Source organism: Hoplias malabaricus, chromosome X2 (genome assembly GCF_029633855.1).
Source record: "Hoplias malabaricus isolate fHopMal1 chromosome X2, fHopMal1.hap1, whole genome shotgun sequence".
NCBI classification, from domain to species: Eukaryota; Metazoa; Chordata; class Actinopteri; order Characiformes; family Erythrinidae; genus Hoplias; species Hoplias malabaricus.
The window spans coordinates 5,239,270-5,264,820 of NC_089819.1; the positions used below are offsets into that span (position 1 = coordinate 5,239,270).

Below are 25,551 nucleotides of genomic sequence, written 5' to 3' on the forward strand. Positions count from 1 at the left end.
CCTGCCATAGATGGGTTAAATGCAGAGTTCAAATTCCACCTGCAATGTGTATTTTTAGACTGTGGGAAGAAACCGGAGCACCCGGAGGAAACCCACGCGGACACGGGGAGAACACACCAACTCCTCAGACAGTCACCCGGAGCTGGACTCGAACCCACAACCTCCAGGTCCTTAGAGCTGTGTGACTGCGACACTTAAGAATCATTAAAATGCAGACGTCTTGTTTCCTACCATTGAAATACAATTCTGACATGGTCCAGCTCCTCTACAATGGGGTAAACTCAAATAAATATCAAATCACTCAATTACTCTTTATGCATTAAGTTTATAATTATGTAGAAATTTTGAAAAATGTTAAATATTTTAATGCTGCAGGCCCATTTAATGGTAATTGCCCATATTTATGTTCCAGTTCCAGTCTTTGCATTCATTAAGTAAGAGAAAAAAATTGCAGGTTATCAACATTTGTATATAAATTCTTTTTAAAATCTTAATTATTTTACTTGTGTCTTTGTTCATTTTATTGCAAATATGAAACCAAATTTTATGTGTAAATTTCATTTAACCTTATTAAATGTAGGGGCGGCACGGTGTTGCAGCAGGTAGTGTTGCAGTCATACAGCTCCAGGGACCTGAAAATTGTGGTCTGCGTGGGTTTCCTCCGGGAGACTGTCTGTGAGGAGTTTGGTGTATTCTCCACGTGGGTTTCCTCCGGGTGCTTCGGTATCCTACCACGGTCCAAAAACACACGTTGGTAGGTGGATTAATGACTCGAAAGTGTCTGTAGGTGTGAGTGTGTGAGTGAATGTGTGAATGTATGTCACCCTGTGAAGGACTGGTGCCCTCTCCAGGGTGTATTCCTGCCTTGTGCCCAGTGATTCCAGGTAGGCTCCAGACCCACCGCGACCCTGAACTGGATAAGTGGTTACAGATAATGAATGAAATAATTAAATAAAATATATTGTATTATTATTATTATTAATATTATTATTATTATTACTCAGCAAGGACTGTGAAACGCTGAAATTGACTGATGGTGTGGTTGGGTGTGTGAAGGAGCACTTTGAAAAACACCCAAACCTGAGAGACATGTCTCCTATTCAGGAGGTAGTACCAGATGTGTCTGGGGTGTTAGATTCCTTGGCCAAAGTCACCAGGGTAGTTGGAGAGCTCTGCAGTGGCAAGGCCCCTGGAGTGGATTAGATTCACCTGGATTTGCTTCAGGCCCTCGATACTAGGGGGCCGTCTTGGCTGACACAGCTCTACAATATCACATGCTAGTGATTCCCATATTTATAAAAAGGGGACCAGAGAGTGTATGCCAATTTTCAGGGCAACACACGTCTCAGCCTCCCTGTTAAAGTCTTTGCCAAGGTTCTGGAAAGAACAATATGTCCTACAGTCAAACCTAAATTTCAGCAGGAACAATACAGATTTCGTAAATCAACTCTTCACCCTCTTGAAGCCAATTAAGGGGTCATTGGATTTTGCCACTCCATTCTACATAAGTTTTTATAAATTTGAAGTAGGCATATAACAGCATTCCCAAAGATACACTTGAGTGGTTTGCAGGTGAGTGTGAAGCGGTCTGTCTGAAGTTCAACACCTCCATGGTTATGTCCTGGAAACAGATGGCTTACTCCCTTCAGGAGGGATGAATACCTACCCCAAGTGGAGGAGTTTAAGTGTCTTGGGTTTTAATCAGCAGTGGGAAGATGGATTGTGAGAGCAACTATAGATTAGGTGAAGTGTCTGCAATAATGCAGTCACTGTACCTGATCATAAAGCTACAGAGGGAGCTTATGTGTAAAGCAAAACCAGTTTTTACCAGTTTATCAAAATATATGGTCAGGAAACAATGAATTTGTGGATACACATGGACAGAATTAATTTTCTCCAGGAGGTTACGCTCCCCGATCGTGTAAGGAGAATTATATGGGAGGATCTCAGGGTAGAACTGCTGCTCCTTCCTGCTGAGAGGAGCAAGTTGAAGTTGATGCTTCCCACTGGAGTTATGCTAGGCACATCCACATGGCCACAGGGTAGACTCAGATCCTGGAGGGATTCGATTTTCCAGCTGGCTTGGGAATGCCTTGGGATCACCTAGGAGAAACTGGTGAGGGAAAGAAATGCCTGGGCTTCTTTATATTAACATTATTTATATATAGTATAGTATATTCCAATAAAATAAACTTTATTGATTTCATTATGAACACAACATTAATTTAAAACATTTTTTTCAGCCAATTCATAATTGCTGAAGTGCCACCTTGTGGAGAAGCGTATATATATATATATATATATATGATAATACCCAATTGAGAAAGTAGTTAAGATTACCTATTAAATTACAAATTTAGAAAGAGAATTGATGTAAAGCTTTAAAAAATTGATAATCACCCAGAGTACATTATTATTGTAGATCAAAATACTTATATTTACATATTTACACAGTCATTCAGATTCTTTCTTTAAAAACAAAGCAAATGTAAAGGGAGGATGAGTAGTGATGTAGGGCGTGTCCTACCTGAGAGAGAGAGAGAGAGAGAGAGAGAGAGAGAGAGAGAGAGAGAGAGAGAGAGAGACAGAAAGACAGACAGAGAGTGAGAGAGTTAGTTTTCCACTCAGTTCTATTTGTGCTGAAGCTGGTGAAACAGGTGAGTCTTGCTTTCCGTGTTCTATGTGGTGTAGTATTAATTAAAACAACAACAAAAAGTGTTTTGTTAAAATATTTTGTTTTTATAGCGTTTACATATAGTTGGACAATAACACGGATGCTCTAATATTTGCTTCCCAGTAAACAAGGAATGTCCCTGGACGTTCATAATAGGTCTAAAAGTAGTCTGTCCGTCAAGGACATATTTTAAACGTCAACGGACGTCCAAAATCCATCTTAAAAATTGTGACCAATTGATAAAGTCAGTGGACGTCCAAAATGCGTTTCAAACAAGTCATTTATTTCGGGACCAATTAATAACGTCAATGGACGTCCAAAATACGTCTAATAGTCGTCTTTTCAATGTCTGTGTTTGGACGTCTTTTGAACTTTCATTTTCAACCTTAATAATACGTTGATTAGACGGCAGTCATTACGTTATTTCAACGTTGAATCAACGGCAAAATGTTTACTGGGTTATTTATATATATATATATATATATATATATATATATATATATATATATATATATATATATATATATAGATGTTAGCGATAGAGACATATCAACATAATGTTTAAATATTTTGGTGTCCGTGTAGGCAGAATTACTCATTTTTCGACTCAACGCAATTTATGCGTGGGTTTGATTACACCTGAATACGTTTGGTTAACATTGCAACAAACCTAACCACGTATTGAAGGGACAAAAAAAAACTAGATTGCTTGAGTGTGAACCTAGTGTTTGGTAAGTTTTATACAATAGAAAATTCGAATAAGATATAACTTCAGCTATGTTCACACTCAAGCTGTTTTGAAATTAGCGTCTGTGGACCATATAACAACAGGACTGACTTCTTTTCTTAACCTGCCGACGTTTAATGTAATTTTTTCCGTTTGAATGTCTGTAGAATTGATAAAATATAAACAATACTTTCCAAACAGGAAATTCATTGCCTGAGGTAAATAAATCTTGGGAACTATGGGAAGTGGACACAAACATGGGTTCGCCTTGCGCTCAGAAAAACACAGCAACAGCAACAGTAAGAGGACGTAAGTGACTTATGCTTTAACTTATACTTTTTCTTTCACATTTAGACGTACTTCTAGTAGGTCTTAGCAGTTGGTTCAGTTTTCTCCTGTGTCTGAAATTTGAAGTATTTCTTTAAGTCACCTCAATATTTACATAAAAATTAGATCTCTTTTGATTTCCACTAAAGAATCCTCCAATAATATAATATAAGACTGTATGAATGAAAACCTATCCTTTTCTCATTGATATTAAGAGTTTTAGAGAAAATAAAAAAATAAGGGAGCAGAAAGAATTCAGAAATCTGCGATTACATACTAATGCAACGTTGAAAAATGTTGATCTTAAGAAAGATCTTTCATTTAGTGAAAGGAATCAATTTTCTGCCCTATGCTAGTCATTTTGTTATTAATATAAATATTTATGCCTACATTTTTTTATGTGTTAAATTTCATGATATAGTGTTATCGAGACTTTCTGTACTGCTTTAATGATTAGCATTTTACTTTTAGGCCAAATGTGCATCTGAAAGGTAGGAATAAAGTGTGACACGCATTCATTCACATACTCACACATTATGAACACTTTTGAGTTTGGCAATTCATCCTCCAATTTGTGTTTTGGGCTGTGTGAGGAAACCGGAGCACCCGGAGGAAAGCCACACAGACACGGGGAGAACACACCAAACTCCAATCTCCAATTTTGTAAATAATTTACATCTTTGGAACACAACAGCTGACCTTCACATTATGTAAAAATATGATGAATGGTCCAATAGAAATGCTCAAATTTTTAACAATAAATATTTTTACTTTGACATCCATTAAATGTTAAGAAGTTCGAAAGTTGCTAATTTGTGGGTACATGTATTTCATTGGACAGTCAGGTTATATAAGATTATGTTTGGATTTGGATACGTGATGTTTAGGTTACACAGCTGCCAATGTAGACAATAGATAGCAAGGCAGCTTTTTTTTTGGGATTGAGACATGCCCTGTTAGTGGTGATTGTCTAAACGCAAGTAGTAGGTTGTCAGTATTGAAATGATGTATTATTTCTTGTTTTGTCTCCAGCCCCCTTGATTTTCTCATATGTTTATTTCTTTTCTTAGACATCATAAGTCCTCCCGCCACACCGTCTCTGCCTTCTACCCAGACGAGCACATGCTTCACTACTACAGCTGGAAGTCTCCTCCTGGTGTAATGAAGATCATGTGCATCATCATCATCATCATGTGTGTGGCACTGTTTGTGTGTGTGGCGTCTACTCTGGCCTGGGATTATGATATGGAAGCTACAGGTATGGGGGGGCTGGGGCTGGGACTGGGCGGAGGATACGGCTATGGAGGTGGCTCATATGGAGGTGGCTCATATGGAGGTGGCTCATATGGAGGCAGTTCATATGGAGGCAGTGGTGTTGGTGGATATGGGGGCTACGGTGGTTATGGAGGCTACTACATGGACCCTCTGACTGGCAAGGGCTTCATCATTGGCATCGCAGCAATCACCTTCATAGCCGTTCTGGTTATCTTCATCCTGGTGGTGTCCAGACAGAATGCAGCCCGTTCCCACAAGTTCTACCTCGCCAGCATCATCATCTGTGCCATCCTGGCTGCACTCATGCTTATCGCCAGTGTGGTATACCTGGTGGCCGTCAACCCCACAGCACAGTCCTCTGGCTCAATGATGTACAACATGATCTGGCAGCTGTGCTCACAGTACCAGAACCAAGCACAGGCATCTGGCATCTTCATCAATCAGTACATGTACCACTATTGTGTGGTGGATCCTCAGGAGGTGAGCCAGTGTTCCTGGAAGTCAGGGCCTGAATAATTCCATTTTAATGGACTAATAGCTCAATCACATTAACAGACAAAAGCAATTACTACCCAAACTGCTTGTGCACCTAAGAGTAGTGCTTTTCCTCAGTGATGCAGTTTGTCCTTGTCTAGCTGTGAGCAATGTGACCACATATATCACCATTATGATATTTTAGGTAATGGAATACTTTTTGCGCATATCCAGGATAATATCAGAACAATGACTATGACTGCGTTCGAGTGCTCATCGGAAGGTTGTATATACCAGGTGGTTAAGTAGTAAATATAACTTCCCTCCATTTGGGTGCTTGGCTGAAATCCACCAACTGTTCACAACAATGTCCCCAAAAAGTGATTTTTTATTTGATAATGACTTTAATCTACAGAAATCATACATAATAAGACGTTTCAAATGCATGTGTGCCATTTTCTTCAGGGAAAGAGGTAAAAGGTTGTGATATACATCACATCATGTAAGCTCATATATCATCTAGAATCCAGAGTTTACCAGTGGTAAAAATGACTTGCAAAAGTGGTAAATACAGATGGAGTTTACAAGTGGGAACACTGGTATTTCTCCGTTTCTGACATCGCATGAACACAGCATCTAATGCTAAGTTTTATCTAATAAATACCTATTTTAGGGAGATTGGGCTTAGCTGTGATGTCTGGTTACAGAGCTAGTTTGAAGCATCTTTAGCTTGTTCATTCACATATCAACCATTGTTCAACCCCATTATTCCATTTGCTGAGCATTTCCATACATTTAAATTGTATTTTTCGGTTGAGTGACATTTTTTGAGGCCTGTAAAACAATTGAAATCCTTTTTAATGTCATCAGGAGCCCCGCTAACATTTTGCCAGTTGCTCTGCTAGTTTACTGTTTATAGAATGTACTTTTTTGCCTATGATTAATTCCTCGTCCTTTCCTTAAAGGCCATTGCTATTGTGTTGGGGTTCTTGCTGGTCGTGGCTCTGATCATTCTGCTGGTGTTTGCCGTGAAGACCCGCCAGGAGATGAGACGCTATGGCAGACAACGTGTGTATTGGGAGGAGCCCAAACTTTTGCATGACACCTTTTCTCAAGGTGTGGAGAAGTGGGTGAGTAGGTCATGGAGCAGGACATCTCACCTGGTCAATACATTTCAATATGACAATGGCTGTGAGGGGAGGGCGTTGAAGTCTGTACCAAAGGACCCTTAAGTGCAGGGAGATTGAGAACAGACTTCATGTCCAGTTTTTGGGTGTGTCTAGCAGCCCTTAAGGCAGTTTAATTGGGTAATATTATTTGGATTATACCCCAATCTGTTAAGCCAAATAGAAAGCATGGTTAAACATTGTTTAATAACAAACTAGCTCCTCATGTACACAGGATATTTTTCCAATCTCTTTTTAATCTCTATGTGGAATCTGAGCTTTGTGTGTTCCAGTTCAAAAAACCTTAATAGTTAATGGTTCAAAAATCCTTCATTGTTTGCCAGTTGCTCAACTTGGTAAATGTTGACCTCTGCAGTAGTTTGGTAGTTTCGTGCTGCTATCTGTGGTTAGTATCTGCTGCTGAACTGGGTGAACCGGTTTCTACTTGGGCTGAATGTTCCTACAGACTGTTTACCATAAAGAGAGGGAGTGGCTGGTTGAGAAGGACAAAAATAATATATAAAAACAAATCTCTCATGGCTCATATGAATAAGTCTCAATAGAAAGGAAGCAACATATTTTCCCATTATTTCATGTTAAAAGTTCTTTTCATAAAGTCACTGTATCCCCAAAGCATTCCTGTCCTACTTTTGATTCCATGAGATGCTACCTCTGCTCCAATAGATGTGGGAAGAGAAAGGCTGCTTAGAAAATAAATGAAAGCTAGGCCACTTTGTAGTTTGACATGGTGGCACAACAATGAGTGTCACTGTCACATAATTTCAGGGGTTGTGAGATCAAACCCTGCCTCAGGAGTTTTGTGTGTTCTCGCTGTGTCTGTGTGGGTTTCCTCTGGGTGCTCTGGTTTATTCTCACAAACACACGTTGGTAGGTCAATTGGCTACTCATAATTGTCCATAGGTGTGAGTGTTATGTGCACCTTGCTGGACTGGCACCCTGCCCTGGTTGAGTCCTTGCCTTGCGGGCAGTGATACCAGGACCATGAACAGGATGAAATAGTTTCAGAAAATTAATGAATGAATGAATTTCTTTGCTCCGACTGCTTCCCCCGCGACCCGGACCCGGATAAGCGGTGGATAATGGATGGATGGATGGATGGATGAATAGGTCACTTTGTACTGAAAAGCCAGAGCTAAATCTCAAAGTGTCAAAATGCCCTGCAGGTGACAAATGTGTCTGGGGAGCCAGAGGCTTTCTTGCACGACCACAACGAAGAAGTTGGAGCCTCTAGGACTTACCTTGACACAAGCCCAGATTTCCAGAAGCCAGTCTATCTCCCTGGGTGAGTTCACATTTCTTGACAAAGTATTGTTCAGAATACGTGATAGTAAGGTTTTGAAGACCTTTTTTTTCCCCACTTCTAGTCAAAACTACTATTAGGTAGTAGTTTCATTCCATTTTCAGCATCAGGAACAAGTACATTTAATGAAACATGACAGAAACATCCAAAAATGGATATAATTTCAGATTTATCAGTGTGTAATTTGCCCTGTTTTTACTTTTGTGCACCCTTGTACTGCCATCAGATATACACAAATATGCACACATTTGATGTGGAAAAAATATGATCCAGTCCACTGTGAGAAAGCAACTCAGATCTATGTATCTTAAAGAATGTGAAAAGTAAATACACACAAAAGAAGAACATTTGCATTAAAACACCAAACTAACCACTGAAGATGTGGAGTAAGGTTTTATGGACAGATGAGTCTAAATTTGTAATAGGGTTTACAAATGTATGCAATGGGATTGTAAATCTGAGCTTTGGAGGTATGGAAAAACATCAAGTCCTCTTAAAAAGAATGGACACTAATTACAGTGCTAAATGTGTACACATTAAAATACAAGAAACATATATGAATTTGTTTTGTATTGAGACCTTTCATGATGTTGAAAAATGAATGAATTATAAAATTACAGGAAAAGAAAATAACAGAATCCAGCAAATGTATATACCTATGAGATATATGCATGGCAGATTTCAAAGGTTTGCTCAAGGGGGCTGAGGTTAGAACAGTGGAGAAGAATGTTTATAATGTTTGCCCTGTGGACTTTTCTTTGTTTATCACTGGAACCCGAAGAACCTGTTCCACAGAATGACTTGGCTGTTGGATGAATCAAGTGAAACTAATGTTTCAAATCTCAATTAAAATTCTCATCAGTAAGCAATTCTCACAGTGTAACACTGTGATGTTACGTGTACAGAAAAGTCCATGTTAAATCTAAAACAGTGATGTGGATATAAGCATTTTTGATGATGACCTAGATAGCTCTTTAGATAATTGATTATCAAAGCTGTGAAAGGATAAATAGATATTTCCTCAGGTACTGCGTAGGATTCTCTTGTAAAATATGAACAAAAATCTCATTTTGATTTCAGAACTCTTTTCACTACAACAAACAATGTAATGGTAGGCATGGAATGTTACTCATGAGCAAGGAACGAAAGCTTACGAAAGACACAGTGTTGGGAAATGGTATTTACACTACAATTATGTTGCCAACATTTTTAGAAGCGCTTCAATAAAGTACAACGAGTTTGCTTCCTTTTGCAGCAGTAAAATTAATTCTACTCATTGGGATAGGCTTTACAATAGATAATGAGACATTAATGAGGATTTAATGGCAGTCAACCTCAAGAGGAGAAGTGAGGTTAGGTAATGACTTTGTCGCCACTCCAACTCATCCCAAAGGTATTGGATGGAGCTCTATTTCTCCAGATAACAGAGTTCCACTGATTCACAGCCCAACTAGTATCCAGCCAGTTATGAGTCAGTACAAAGGTATAAAATAGACATTTTTAAAGGCATGAAAATTTTGTTTGCACTTTAAATTGGTTTATGTGTCTTTTCCCTTCATGTCAATTTCCTTGTTCCCTGTTCCTAATATCTTTTGTTCATGACCTTTTTCTGTTGTTTATAGTGTCTCTTTTAGTTTTTCTGTAATGTGTCATTTGTTTACAGGGGCTCTGACCTGACCAGCATGACGAGTGGGACAAAAAGTAAACTGAGAGACTATGAGACAGGAGCAGAATCGGCTGATGAACTGGATGACATTGACTATGACAGGTGACTGTTCTTTTAATATTACTCTGTGTATGGCTGCTTGTCTGTCTGTGAACATCAACTATCTACCTCCCCCCTCTAACTGCAATAACAGCTTATTCTTGTAGCCCTATAAAATGTTCTGAAAGGAGCTGATGGCATTCAGTTTTATTTCAGTTCATGTTTTACCTTTGGATCACAATTACAATTCCAGCTCATCCCAAAGGTATTGAACAGTGCTTCATCACTACAGAGACAAAGTTCCTCTATAGCACAAGGCTGGGGGATTTATGCCCTTATAGTCCATGCATGGCACTGGGAAACATGACCTTAAGTCACCTACTTTAGAGCGTCCCATTTTTCTTTAATGCTCTTTTCTGGAGATTATACCAACTGCAAAAGAACATCTGCATTCACAACTTAAAGTAGCCCAGTAATTAGGGTGTCCATAGAATTTTTGTCATATAGTATATCTATCTATGGTTTTCTGTATATGCAGAATTCTGTACAGAAGCAGCACTAATATAGTTGAATGCAATCTGCTGTTGTCATTTGCATGGCACATTGTGTACTGTAGGTTGTTATCACTGCTCACCTTTCCCTGAGGAATCAATGTCAGAAAAGTGCAGGTACCAACACTCAAAGTTTTCCTGCTTTTATGTCTTTGTGTTATAAATCATTCGTCCTGAGATCGGATAGTGATGAATTTTAAGCATGTAGGGATTTTAATTGCTACTAAGACAGTAAAGTAAACAATCAGGTAAGTCTATATCCCTCTGTGTACATTTCAAAATCATTAATTAAAATAACGTGAATAAACTATATTTAGGTTTACAGCATTGATATTGGTTTTCACTTTTAATGCAATCTCTTATTATATTTTAATGTTCATTCATAATTAGTTTTGACCAGCCAAGGCAATATAAACATATTTTCACAGTAGTATATTTTCAAAAGCTAACTAAGGTTATTTATTTATATTTATTAATATAACATTTTCACAGAAATAGTGAAAACGTGCTAGTACGCCTCTCCACCCTCTTGCAGTCACAACATTTCACTCACATAGATTCAGTTTGGAGTTTTATTTATATTTTATTTCTTTTATTTAATGAAATTCACTTTGTTCTTCTAATGTTCAGGTCCTTTCTTTCAGAGAGTGTGTTCTATTAAGAGATTTTTAATTAAGGTATTCTTAAAAAGTATTTATTTTGGATCTGCTTATGCATTTGAAAATAAGTATATGATAACCACTCATTTATTCTCTTTCAGTGAGTTCCCTCACATCAGTAATGATACGGAGAGGCAGAATTATAAGCGTCAGTTTGACAGGGACCATTCAGAGTACAAGCGACTCCAGGCTGAGCTGGACGACATCAACATTGGCCTTCTTGAGGTGGACAAAGAGCTGGACCGGCTCCAAGAAGGAAGCCCACAGTTCCTGGTGAGGACATTTTTTGGAACAGAAATACTGCTGATAAATACAGTTCTGTGCAAATCTTAGGCACCTAAACTCATCATTATTAATATTGTTATTATTTAAAATAATGTATCTTCTCAATAAGCATTGAGCTTGTGTATAATCATACATAATAATAGTGAAACAAAAACATAAATACAGTAATTGTTTTCTAATAAATTTTTTGGGTTTTTGTGTGTTGCAAGCTAGTGTGTTGTTTCTAGATATTGATATTGATCATATAGAGTTGTTAAATCAATAGCACACTTGATTTGAAGTATTAATAATACTATTATAATAATATTATAAGATAATACTGGACTATGATGAGGAGAGCTTTATAAATCTACCCTCATATCCATCCATCCATTATCTGTAACCGCTTATCCAATTTAGGGTCACGGGGGGTCCAGAGCCTACCTGGAATCATTTGGCGCAAGGCGGGAATACACCCTGGAGGGGACGCCAGTCCTTCACAGGGCAACACAGACACGCACACATTCACTCACACACTCACACCTACGGACACTTTTGAGTCGCCAATCCACCTGCAACGTGTGTTTTTGGACTGTGGGAGGAAACCGGAGCACCCGGAGGAAACCCACGCGGACACAGGGAGAACACACCAACTCCTCACAGACAGTCACCCAGAGCAGGAATCAAACCCACAACCTCCAGGCCCCTGGAGCTGTGTGACTGCGACACTACCTGCTGCGCCACCGTGCCACCCCTACCCTCATATGTTATATTAAAGTGTAAAAAACGAAACAAACAAACAAAAAAATTCTCTAAACAGTTTGTTGTGCAATACCAGTCTACACCTTTATCACCCTTCCAAAAAACAAGGAAATACTAGCATTAAAATGTTTTTGAACAGATTGGCACCACTAGTTAGAGGGCAACCATGTTTTATTTGCTCATTAACTGCATTTTTGCCTTTTGTCCAACACAGGATGCTATGGAGCAATACAGCCGACTAAAAAATTTGAAGAAGGTAATATATTGAAATAAAAAATTGGTGCCTGTTGTTCTGCTGTTTAAATTGTTCTTCTCTTTTAATGATGTGATTCACCAAGTTTGTGTGATTATTTGATCATGTAAAGAAATTGTACAGTTATCTATCATAACTAAAAACTAACTAAACATCTCTTGTGTAAACCTTGTGGTAAATCTGGGTAAATAACTTTACCTTTAAAAAATTACTTGCTTTGCAGTAGACTTAAAAACATATTAATAAATGTAATTGTGCCCTCCTTTTTGTTGTTAACTTTTATCTTATCTCTGGGTCTCTATCAACTCTGTAGTCAGCAGAATATCAAATGAAGAAGAAAAGAAGCAAGCAGCTGAAAGCTAAACTGTCCCACATCAAGAGAAGAGTCAGCGATTATGACCGTAGACCGTGAGAAGCTGCAACTTGTTGTTTTCTCTCCCACACTCCTCCTACTCCTCCTAGATGTGGAGATTACCTTCTGTACAGATTTCAAGATGTTGCCTTCCAGCTGATTCGAACCTTCTATCTGACTTCTGTAGCTTTTTAATGATGTACAGTGTTGGGGTCAATGTCACAGGCCTATATAACATAATGTTAGGCTTGAAATTGTCTAGAATATGTTGCAAATTATAATTTGCCATGAAGAATTAACTGTATGTTATCGATTTTGGGACCTGAAAGGCCTATTCTCTGTCGACGTAGAAGGTATTACATGACTTCTACCTTTTCACACACATATTGTCATTTATATTAAGCAGCATAAAGGGAGAGAAACTCTGATCTTTGAACAGCCCTCTTTTTCTCTATTTCTTACAATGGAGAAGACCAAAACTGATCAGCACACTGATTCTAAGAGTAAATAGGGTCTCATTTTATGGGTGGGGTTCCTTTACAGGGCGGTCAGCATTTGAGGATAAATGTCAGGATGTGTTTTTTGTTTTGTGTAGAAATGTTTATGTATTACTTTTCTTAATTTAGTACTGAAAGCTTAAACTCCTCAAAAACAGTTACTTAAGTGAATAACCTAAATGTTTAGTTTCTGCACAAAAGCCAAATGTAGCTAAATGTAACAGAAACTCACAGTTCCTCAGATTAGTATTGTGCAAACTACATGCCTGTTAGAAGTCAGATGAGATCAGCTTAACTTGCTTGTGATTTCGGAGTATGTACAATGCAGTCCTTCTTTAAAATGGCCAAAATTTTGCAGCACAGATTACAACACTTTTTACCATTTTTGTTTATAAATAGTGTGTAAACTTGTGTTGATTGTATTTTAAATTTCAAATTTAGCTTTAAACTTACTCCAAATTGCAGCACTTTATATCTGTGACTAATATTTAAATATATATATATATATATATATGGGCTAATTTTCCTTTAATGGAGCTTTTCCATAATAAATTTAATTAAAATTAAATCTAAATCTGCAAATTTGGTGAATGGAGATTATTTTTAGCCATTACATCGATGACCAGAGAGGGACTTCATACTAGTTTTAGACATCTCATAGCATCTCAAAGTATCACATCATGAGAAACAAATGAAAAGGAACTGTATTTTTGTCTTTTTGAAGTTATTTGTACATTTGTTTTTTTTTTAGACAAGTCATTATTAATATTATTCCTTTCTGTGTACAATGCTTTCTTACCGTTTTAATTGATTGATTAAATTAGATTTTTTCTTTTAAACAAATCCAATCCTGTTTTGTGTGGTTTAATTTTCTTAGAAAAAATTAATTCATTGTTTAGAAACAGGCTGGTGGACCCTCTCTCATATCACTATCATGACGCAAATGAAATTAATTATGTATTAATGTATTATTTTTGCTGTCGTATGCGTGTATTGCGAGAGAGGATGGGATAATCTTTTGTATTTCTTATTTTCTATAATGAAGGAGACGTGTAAAGTAACTGTAACAATAAACACGGTCGGAACTATGTTTCTCTCGGGTGTGTTCAATGGGGACGGGTTTTGCTGCAGCTCAGTTGCGGCTGAATGTAGTGCTAGCATTAGAAAAGTAATATCCGCGTTTACGAAGTATAAAAACTATTCCATGTGTAATATTTTAACAGATTAATAACAGATAAATAGATAAATAACAGATTTTTGCTTAGTTTGGAGACGCGAACGTCACATTTTGGCTTGCTTGGGAATTCGGCGAGCAGTTTGTCGACCGTTCTGGTTTACAGTTGACTTTCAAATCTCGTTTTAATTTAATTAGATTTTTGTTACAGTTCAGTTTGTATTCGTTAGTTTTTTTACACATTTGGTTATGGACGAGGAACCAGAGAGAGCGAAGAGATGGGAAGGAGGCTACGAGAGAACATGGCAAGTAAACACTGACACTGTCCGTCTTCTCAGCTCCACTGACCACACGGGCTCAATATACAGACTGTAGTGCACAAGTTTCTGTGCATACATCCTTACCACCGTTTCACCTTGTTCTCCAATGGTCAGGACCCCACTGGACCAGCATAGAGCAGGTGTGATTTGGGTAGTGGATCGTTCTCAGTGCTGCAGTGACACTGATGTGGTGGTGTGTTAATGTGTGTTACACTAATATGAGTGAATCAGACACAACAGGGCTGCTCCAGTTTTATACACTGTACACTTACTGTATATTTGTTTGGTGGATTATTCTCAGTCTAGCAGTGACACTGAGAGCTTTAAAAACTCTAGCATCCCTGCTGTGGCTGATCAACATGTACCAGCACAACTCACACTAGCACACCACCACCACGTCATTGTTACTGCAGCACTGAGACTGATCCACCACCTGCTTTGTGGGGGTCCTGACCACTGTAGAACAGGGTGAAAGGGGGCTAATGAAGTATACAGAGCAATAGGTGGATTATACTCAGAACTGTAAAACTGCAATTGATAAAAATATATTGGGTTGTAGAACACCACAAAGTGGGATTTTTTTTCTTTTTGACACAATAGTATTTTGAAAAAAAATATATATATTATTGTAGAAACTACATAAAATGAGTAAGTTCATCTAGTTTAAGATGAAATAAGTTGCTGAGGGAATACATTTGGGCATGACTTGTATATTTCCTCCTGTTTCCGGTGTATTTTTTATGGACTTTTTTTAATTGAACATTAATTTCACCAGGCAAGTCATTAAGAACAAATTCGTATTTACAATGGCAGCCTGGCCAAAGGCAAAGACTTCTGAGACACATAGCAAAGCTTTATACAACAAAAACAACAAACAGACTCAGGCCTGCAGTTTGTATCTATGCAGAAAAGCATGAAAATGAATAGAACTGTCTGGAGCAGCTGCACATGAACGTAAGGTCACCATGCCCAGTTAGATATGTGAGTTACAGGGGTATAAAGCCCCCAAGAATTTAGCAGTAGAACTGTGATTTTTGTGGTGATGCAGCTCAACTCAGTACATTTGGGTTGAGTTGCAGGGCTAGAATATATCATCCATCATCAATACCTGACTTCACAGAGGGTTAAGTGGCTGAAAGATTTCAAATCCTAAAAGCAATGTCACAACATCGTGTAAATCCAACCTTGAATATCAGAGGATGTTACTGTAGCAATATGAGAACAAGCTATCGATTAATTCTCATTATTTTGGAAGAAATGTTGGATCAGTAGGTGTCCACAAATTCTTGGTCATAAAATGTATATATCTATATGCATAAGGTACAACAGCATCTGGTTTTAAATGTCCGCTGTTATTGAAACAAGCAGTACATTTCAGTTATTGTAGTGTGTTATTATATTTTAATGAACAAGGAGCTCTGTATGGACAGTGGGGTAGATAAAGTGCACATATATTCATTCATTCATTCATTCATTCATTATCTGTAAGCGCTTATCCAATTCAGGGTCGCGGTGGGTCCAGAGCCTACCTGGAATCATTGGGCGCAAGGTGGGAATACACCCTGGAGGGGCACCAGTCCTTCACAGGGCAACACACACACTCACACATTCACTCACACCTTCGGACACTTTGGAGTCGCCAATCCACCTACCAACGTGTGTTTTTGGACTGTGGGAGGAAACAGGACACAGGGAAAACACATCACACTCCTCACAGACAGTCACCTGGAGTGGGAATCAAACCCACAACCAGGTCCCTGGAGCTGTGTGACTGCAACATTACCTGCTGCGCCTGCACTTATATTGCTAAAATATAACTGTAACATTATTTTGGCCAGCTCTCATGAGATGTCCACTGCCTGCAACTAAGTTGATGTATAAGGTCCATCCAGAGGTGCTACAGTTGTTTAAACTGGAGTATCAGCTGAACTCTATTCTTAAAAGAAGTGTGGTCAACAACATTTTGATATCGTTCCAATCCCACAAAGAAAGGGTCCATGAATACTGATCTATCCATGGAGAATTTCCCTGTACAGGAGGCAGTACAATGAACTCGCAGCTAAGGGCTAAAGATGCATTAATGCATTTTACCCTTGTATTTGTTTTAATCTTGATGAATTGATGTTTTCCTCAATTTTTCAGGGAGGTCCTGAAGGAGGACGAGTCTGGTTCACTCAAAGCCACCGTCGAGGACATTCTCTTCCAGGCCAAAAGGAAGAGGTGAGGTTTAGATGCTTAGAGGATTATGCATGCAGAAAAAATATCAGATGTATTCTTATATTAATGTCTGTTCATTTCTGTTCATCATATTGTAGAGTGTTTGAAAGTCATGGCCAGGTCCGACTAGGGATGGTGAGCTGTTAATATCACTCTGAATCTGACCTGTATGTTCCTGGTATTTACTCTTGAAGTCTAGTTTTGCTCGTCTGTTTGTTATTGTGTGTAGATGCGTCACCTGTATGTGGTCATTGACTCATCTCGGACGATGGAGGACCAGGATCTGAAGCCTAATAGACTCACTTCCACCTTAAAGGTCAGAGCCACTTGCCTGCTTTGCATGAACTTTCTATGACCAAAAAAGTAGTAGAAGCTGTTTTTGGAGCCGGTGCCTCCAAAGGATATTAAAAAAGCCATATTAAAAAAAAAACGTAAAAAAATACGGAATTTATGACACCAGCAGAACACTGTTTCAGTTAAGCATCCGTTTCTCTGTTTTTCTTGTCACTCGTTCTTGTCCTTTTCTCAATACCTAGCATAAGCCTCTCCTTTGTTCTACAGCTTATGGAGTATTTTGTGGACGAGTACTTTGACCAGAATCCTATAAGTCAGGTAATGTGTGAATGAGTCTATGTGTGTATATATGGTTACGTGCAAATTAACACACATAATGTAGCTTTTGAAAAAGTTATGGCATGTTTGTATTTTTACAGAATGTTAAGTTGAATATGTACATAAGTAGAAATAGAAATGAACTTGTATTCACACAGAAAATCAACAAATTGTGGGGGACATAAAGGTCACAGGATATAGAGTGCCATGTAAGGCCAGTTCTCACAGAGTATATCATCCAAATTCTTGAGCACTAATGAGGCCCAAACAATTTAATATCATTTTGCCTTAAATTGAGGGAGAAATGTTCAGAATATAAAGCCCCAGAAACAGAGCATGTATGTTTGAAACACTATACAGAGAGTTTGGTGATTATGGAAAACATTTGGTTAAGCTAAATCTTCAACAGTACAATCCTGATACCTAGCATTTCTCAGTGTGTGCACTTTCTGTTTCTTTACCCCAACTGCAGATAGGTATCATTACCACCAAGAACAAAAGGGCTGAGAAACTGACAGATTTGGCAGGTTTGTTTTTTGTGTATTTATATTTGTATGTGTATGAATGTATGTAATTATGTTTGAGTGTGTGTCTGCCTGTCTCTGTGTCTATGTATTTATGTCAGGGAAATTTAATAATATTTATTATCTGTGTTCCAAAACTAACTGGACCCTCAGTAGCACTGTTCTAATATCACCTCAGTTTTTGTATAACAAAATAGGTACCACTTTAGAATAACGCTTATAAAAGTTTATAAATGGATTACAGTCTGTTTATTAATGGTTAGTAGTTAGGTTGAAAACACAGAGTTAAGAGTCATTTAATAATTATATATATAACATATATATAGAAAGAGTAACAGTGACCTGTTTTTTGACAAGTAGTGAACCTCACCCATCTACACAATTAATCCTTAGACCCTGCAAAATACTGATGTTATATTGTCTTCTCCATCACACCTGTCATCTTCAACACATATTTGTTAATACTTTTAACCATTTAACCACCAGTTTTAATCAACTGACCTCCAACAAAGTGTCTTTTTTTAGATATTGATGATAATGTGGGGTTTGGAATGTAATGGAATGACTAAATGGGTTAGTAATGGAATGACTAAATTCACATTCTCATGTCTTGGCTTATTATTGACCTTGACATCTATTAGACAAAAAGTGGTCACTGTTGCCCTTTATTTTATTGTGTTAAAAATGATTATTAATGATCATTTTAAGTTGTTTACAACCTCATTAATAACTATGTTTTAACTAACAGATTTTTAAACAATTTATATACTTTTATAAGTGTGCTCTTATTTTATAGTAGTACGAAATAATGTAAAACAGAATAGTCCAGGGAGACTTTGAGTTAGTAAATTAGAAGGTTTACGTTGCTAACAAAAGTAGAAAAAATGAAGACAAATTAACGCATCACCAAGACAACTGAAGAAGAAATGTCTCCTTTATTAATCCCCTTGAGAAAATTGCTTAAACAGCCTCAACTTCTAAATATATTTTAATGTGCTTTTTTGATGTAGGCAACCCTAAGAAGCACATAGCAGCCTTAAAAAAAGCTGTTAACTCCCCATGTGTGGGAGAACCATCACTGTACAATGCTCTCAACATCGCCATGCAGACGCTCAAGTGAGTATTAAATACAGTTTTTTTAAACATTTGTATATAACCTAATTAATGAGTGCATTCAGCTACTTTAAGGTGCACCTGTGTTTTTATTGTCTCTATGGAAAAATATGAAATTAAATAAGATGCTTTGGAGCAGCCCCATCCAAGGGTCACCAATCCAAATTTCATGTTTTTTCTTAAAGTGTTGGAAATGCTGTGGGCTACTTTGAATGTGCATTAAAATTATGAAGTTTCTTTATTTTTCGCTCCCTTTTTCTCTAGACACATGCCAGGACACACTAGCAGAGAGATTCTGGTCATCTTCAGCAGTCTAACCACCTGTGACCCAGCCAACATCTACGACCTCATCAAAGTATGCACTGTGTTTTTTACATAACCCATTTTATAAAGGTAATATAAGTCACACATAAGTTAATTTTAAATGCTTTTACTCTCTTTTTGCTCTCAACTGCACTCTGAATGAGCTTGGTGCATGGTGCATTCAACAGTAAATGAAGAGTTTTGGTTCATTACACATTGAGAGAAAAGGCTAGTACACTGAAAGCATTGGCTCTAGATACTTAGTCAAAATGTGTCATAGGAGGTAACACCATTTTCTACTTTGTTGGCCCATTAAATAATACATGGTGGTGTATTTCTGTTTTAAACAGACACTGAATGCACTCAAGATCAGAGTGTCAGTTATTGGTCTGTCTGCAGAGGTGCGGGTGTGTACCATTCTCACTAGAGAAACAGGAGGTATGTGTTCATAAACAATGCCATAAAGTGCACTCTACTCTACTCACATACCAGTGCACACCACTGAGCAATTTTCTGAAGCGGTGGTTCCATTTTACTCTATGGCTTCAAGACTGATGTATGTGGAGAACAAAAGCAAGCCTGCCTGGTCTGACACTACAGGAGAGTCACTATGACACAAATTGTTGAAAACACTAATGCTGGTTGTGGTAGAAAGTTATTAGAAGAGAGTGCATAGCTCTCCTGTAGGACTGGACCAGGTGGGCTAGCAGGTCGCTCCTCATGCATCAAGCATAAATCAGTGAGCCTTAGGTGCCCATGATCCTGTCACACATTGACTGGTTGTCTTTCATTGGACCACTTTCTTTTATGTACTAATCACTCTATACTGAGAACACCCCATGAGACCTTCCGTTCTGAAGATGTTCTGATGAGAACATTATGGTTAAAAATTGGCGCTGTTCAAAGTCATTCAGAACCTCATGCTTGCCCATTTTTCCTGCTTTAAAAACATCAATTTTAAGAATGGACTGTTTACAGGATTTCTAATACATATCCCACACCATGACAGGTGCCATTTTATAACAAGATAATTCATGTTATTCATGTCGGTTTAATCTTGTGACTGATTGGTGTGTACATCAGAAATTTTCATAATTTTTGACCATTTTCAATTGATAGATCAAACGTTTAAGATTAATATACCTAAATGACATTTGAACTGATTGGTTGCTTTATTTTGTGCTTAATTTAAAAAGCAGTCCTGGCTGAAACCGCTGTAGGCAGACCTGTTGGATATATGCAAATGTCTTGGCTTTTGTGACCTCACCAAATGCATAGAATTCAAAACAGGCTAGTAGATAAGTCCTCTTTTTTATAGATAGTATGAAATGGATGTTTCTGAAACATTATCACTAGGTACTTATGATTTCAATCACATCTAATAAAAAAGTGATAAATGTAGTATTCCATTGTGAGTCCTTTACAAATTGTTTTTCTTCAAAAGGAAATTACAATGTGATTCTGGACGAGAGCCATTTTAAGGAGCTGTTAATGTTTCATGTAAAACCACCTCCTGCCAGCTCCTCCTCTGAGTGCTCCCTGATTCGCATGGGTAAGAACAAAATATTCCTCAAACACTTCATTAAAATGGCTTTTAACTTACTCACTCTCTCACTCATATTAATCATACAATTTTGTTCTTCCTTTTAGTGGGAAGGGAGGTCCTTACTCACCTCTGATAACCCTGTGTAATGGTGGTGCTTCATGAAAGGAAGCCCGTGCTAGTGTTTACCTCCCTAGTTAGCTGCAGCATATCACAGTGACTAAGCTGTGGTCTATAGTTTTAACAGGAGCTTATTATTAGTCTAGGACTAAATTTGGCAAGATAGAAGATCAAAATAAAATGCATCAATGCTAACATTTGCTTAGTTGTTTTAAGAGTGTTCAAATGATTTTTTAAGGAACTCAAACCAAAGTGTAGTATCTAAGCTATATATATTAAATCCCATTTTCTAGGTTTCCCTCAACACATCATCGCCTCTTTGTCTGATCAAGATGCCAAACCTTCCTTCAGTATGTCGTAAGTACTGATCACAAATGTAAAACTAAGGTATGCCCTCCTCTCTCTCTCTCTCTCTCTCTCTCTCCCTCTCTCTCTCTCCCTCTCTCATATAGGACAGGTGTTTCAGTTTCATTGTCCAACCCTATATATACATAACCCAATATATATATGCATCCACAGTCTCTGATAAAAAGCTGAATGGTTTCAACTCATCACTCTAAGACCTCAGCGTCTTTTCAAGTCTTTGCAAGTTTTGCATACAATTTTGAAATATAGTCTAACTGTATTAATGCTAAATCTTGTATCCTCAGGCACTTGGAGAGTTCAGAGGAAGGTCCTGGACTCACACTAGGAGGTTACTACTGTCCCCAGTGCAGAGCCAAGTACACTGAGCTGCCTGTGGAATGTAAAGTGTGTGGTATGTTCTAATGTTTGTGCTTTGTGGCTGTTTATTAATTCTCATTGTATGTGTGTATGAGCACATATGAACATGTGTGTGTGTACTTGTGCATGTGTGTTCCAGGTTTAACTCTAGTTTCTGCTCCTCATTTGGCCCGCTCTTTCCACCATCTCTTCCCCCTCGATGCCTTTAAAGAGTGCCCTCTAGAAGAACACGTAGGAGACAGGTGTGTTTACACTAGAAACTAATAAAATGAAATGAAATTAATTAAAACAAAGTAATTAATATTCTTTTATCATAAAAGTTTGTGTATCAGTGAGGTGTATTCAGCAAGGCATATGTCGGTGTACATATGATGAGCTCTATCATGATGTGTTGAAATCGCCTGCAACAATAAGACTCGTCTGACAGCATCAAATAGCAGCCCCAGAACATCCTTAGCGACCGTGCTTGTGTAATCTAAACTCAAATGATGTAAATAGCACACAGTTCTCAGGTTAAACATGTTAGCATATCTATATGCACTGCTGTATTAGGAATGTTGACTTAAAATCACCATCAGAATGTGCATCATTTTTTTTTTACCTGAGCAAATCCATTCTGGGCATCTGAATGTTGGTTAAAAACTGCAAGGGTATGTCCAGTCTCTGAGGGTTAGCCTTTAGCCTAGCCTGGGGGCTTGCAGCATGTGAGATTATCAGCGTTTGGTGTGTGGCTTGTCTCTAGAGAAGCCCTTTGTTTAGAACTGCTTGTTGCAGAAAGCTGAATTTTTCTTTAATTTCCAGCAATACCTCATGGCTGTGTTTGATTTTGCTGGTGTAAAACATATTTGTGGTGTTCCAGTGACAGCTTGTATATGAAAAAGCACCAGATGAAAATATTAAAGCACCTTATAGTGTCTCAAAGAAGATGCAGTTGCACCTTGCATGTAGTGGTACATGCATAAGTAAATTAGTTCTTTTGTGGAGGAATCGAATGTCTTATTCTGTTTTTCTCAAACATGAAGAAGCATAGTTAGTTGGAGTTGCTAAACTGTACCAGACTAAAAAAGTGTTTTTTTTTGGGGTGGGCATGTTTACATCGGCTGTGCTCATGTATAACAATAAATAATAGATTCAAGTCAGAGTGTTGATTCCAATCTTTCCATTCAATAGTCAGTCGAACCCTAATTAAATAATTTAATTTAGTGTTGTTTAATGTCATAGGGTCATGACATTTGAGTGGACTACATTTTATGTTCTGTTCTTTTTCCATAGATTCTGCCAGGCCTGTCAAGGCGAGTTAAAAGACAAAAGTGTGAGTATGACATCTTGATGCATATACAGAATTACCTTTTCACCTGTTAGCCAAGAAATAAAGCATTTTCCTTGTCATTACCCATGTACACTGTGTTCAATAGTTTGTGGGCATCACATCAACAAACTGATTTATGATGCAACATATTCTGAGAGAATTTGATCAACCCAATGTAGGCATCAGTGAAATGAGGTGCTGATAATGAATGATTATTTCTGCACTTTGCCTTACATTCAAAAGATTATATGTCCCTGCGATTAGTTCTTTTAATACTCCGTTAATTAATTTCCCTCTCATTTTCTTCCTCTGTATCTCTCCTCATTTCTCCTTTCTCTGCAGGTTTTCACATGTCTTGCTTGTAAGAGTGTGTTCTGTACGGAGTGTGATATCTTTATCCACGACACACTGCACTGCTGTCCATCCTGCATCCACAGACAAGGAACTTCCTGAGTAAAGACCACTGTCAATACCATCATTACCTCAGAAACCTCTGACTGTGACTTGGGGAGTCACTAGGACCCTGTCCTTCACTTATGGTGCTTACTTCAATTCACTTCAGCTTATTGATGGGAGACAGTAGGTACAACTGTGTGCAAACCTTGGTCAGATGAACAGATGTATTGATTTTCCAAGTGAAAAACAGCTATTACTCCTAAATATTGCATTTTCAAAGCAACATTTTTATCTGCCGAATTTAACACAAAATATAACACCAGTTCCCTGTTTCTTAAATCAGTCATTTTCTCCAGTGATACTTCTTCATTTTACTGACACCTAGAGAGTGGCACTAAATCTGTTTTAAACAGAGCCACTCCAATCATCAACTGGTTTATTCAGGGACTACACACCATTTTGGTTTTTCATTTCATGTTGCACTTTACAGCAAAAAACCTTCAAAAAAAAAAAAACAAAACAAAGGAAACAACCATAAATAAATAAAATAAAATAAATAAACCCTTTAAAATATAGTAATTTCTACGTTTGTGTTTAAAAATGACTGAGAGGTCCTTTTAGCAAATAAATGGTAGTTTTACATTACGAATGAGAAATTCAATATAATTTGACCAGTGTTGCCCAAACCTTTGCATATAGTTGTAATTCAGAGAGTACGCCCAGACCAGTGAACTGACTTTTTGCCTGCAAAATAACATTTTGTTTGGACACCATTTGCACATATTAATTACTATAAAATCTGCCCACTTCATGGCCATATTGATGTCACTGCTGGGCAGTTGTTTCTGCTTGTACAAGATCAGGCTCCTCAGGCTTGTCATTCTCCCCTTTAGCTAGGATTCCCCAAACTTTATATCATCAACCTGGATTCGTGAGGAGCACATGGTTTCTTCAGGACATGTAAAGCCAACAAAATCTGGTTTTAACTGCGGCTAATACATTGCCACTGGACATCTCAACACGTTTGGAGGAGAATGGTAATTGTTTAGATTTGCTACGCCACAAAACAGTTGTCCCTGGACGGCATTGTGCTGCTAAGCAGAAGGGGAGGCACTTCTACCCACCCAAAGAGAATGAAGTCAGTTTTGCTCTCTTGAAGTTCTGGCCAGAATTCATGTTTATCATGACAATTTTCCCATCAATATATCTGTCTCCTAATGTGTAATGTGATGCAGTACTGCCATCTGCTGGCTATGCAGATATGAGAAGCCAGACAATAAAGGTCTGAAAAATACAGATAGGATTCTAAATCAAGTGATTTCTCCAAGTATGTACAGAGATGAACCAACATGTTAAATCCTAATGTGCTGTTTAGATCAGTGACATGTCAAAAGTAATCCAGTGGCTTTCCACAGGTTTTATTTTGAAATATTAAGCTTTACCAAAGGTTTTTTTTCCTCATCAAAAACATTTACATTCCAGAAGGTGCTTTATCATGGACAAAAACTAAGAAAATAACAAAAACACATTCATAACAGCAGTTGACCTTCGTGTGTTTGAGAAGTTCTACCCTGAAGGAAACCTCATATGAGGAATATTATAAACGATGAACTAGCACAAACATTAACAAACCTCCTCTTTGGTGGATATTTAAAAATCTCAGAAAAATGTAAAGAGTAATCTAATGAAAAAGGCAGTTTTCTCACTTACCCCCAAATATAATTAATCATCTAAGACATCTCTGGATAAAATCTTGCCATGTAATTTGCCTTGTGTAAAATTACAGTTAACATCAGTATGATGATCATCTATTGAGTTGGTCATTAACCTATTACAAATGTAAATATGTTGTTTTATATAATATAATAGATTTTGCTACAAAAATGGACAATAGAAATTTAGATTTTTTAGCATAGCATAGATTTTTTTTCTTTTGAAGACTTAATTTTTCCATTTAAACAGACAATGTCACAGTATCAGGAACACCGTAAGTCTGCTTTGTAAATTGTCAAAATTTTCTTTTCATCATGAGGTAACTTGGCTGTGTTTCAAAAGATTTATTTTTATAGTATTCATAAAAAAGCCTCTGATCTACTTAAACATGTGTTGATGATGGCCAATTTCAGTATTTTAGTAAGGGCCTCTACAAACTGTAACTTTCTAAGCTCAAATGTATGTCCTTTGAACTGA

The 25,551-nt window shown here is 37.6% G+C and overlaps 2 protein-coding genes across 3 annotated transcripts; both read left to right on the top strand.

The window, feature by feature from the left end:
* Positions 1–2,551: 2,551 nt before the first annotated feature.
* On the top strand, positions 2,552–14,087 carry LOC136676783 (occludin-like). Its single transcript, XM_066654001.1, has 9 exons — positions 2,552–2,657; positions 3,603–3,710; positions 4,799–5,483; positions 6,443–6,607; positions 7,828–7,946; positions 9,628–9,732; positions 10,981–11,152; positions 12,120–12,161; positions 12,472–14,087. Exons 2-9 carry the CDS (start codon positions 3,640–3,642, stop codon positions 12,568–12,570), a joined length of 1,458 nt encoding a protein of 485 aa, XP_066510098.1. The 5' UTR covers positions 2,552–2,657; positions 3,603–3,639; the 3' UTR covers positions 12,571–14,087.
* A 72-nt stretch (positions 14,088–14,159) lies between these two features.
* LOC136676271 (general transcription factor IIH subunit 2-like) lies at positions 14,160–25,361 on the top strand. Of its 2 annotated transcripts, none has more exons than XM_066653133.1 (15): positions 14,160–14,490; positions 16,648–16,721; positions 16,817–16,853; positions 16,948–17,034; positions 17,280–17,330; positions 17,803–17,857; positions 18,865–18,970; positions 19,232–19,322; positions 19,621–19,708; positions 20,715–20,822; positions 21,227–21,290; positions 21,584–21,690; positions 21,796–21,898; positions 22,929–22,968; positions 23,308–25,361. In XM_066653133.1, exons 1-15 carry the CDS (start codon positions 14,431–14,433, stop codon positions 23,416–23,418), a joined length of 1,182 nt encoding a protein of 393 aa, XP_066509230.1. In that variant the 5' UTR covers positions 14,160–14,430; the 3' UTR covers positions 23,419–25,361. The 2 variants fall into 2 exon arrangements, with proteins under 2 accessions (XP_066509230.1, XP_066509231.1); XM_066653134.1 differs by having other exon boundaries at positions 14,475–14,490; positions 16,918–17,034.
* Positions 25,362–25,551: the final 190 nt, after the last annotated feature.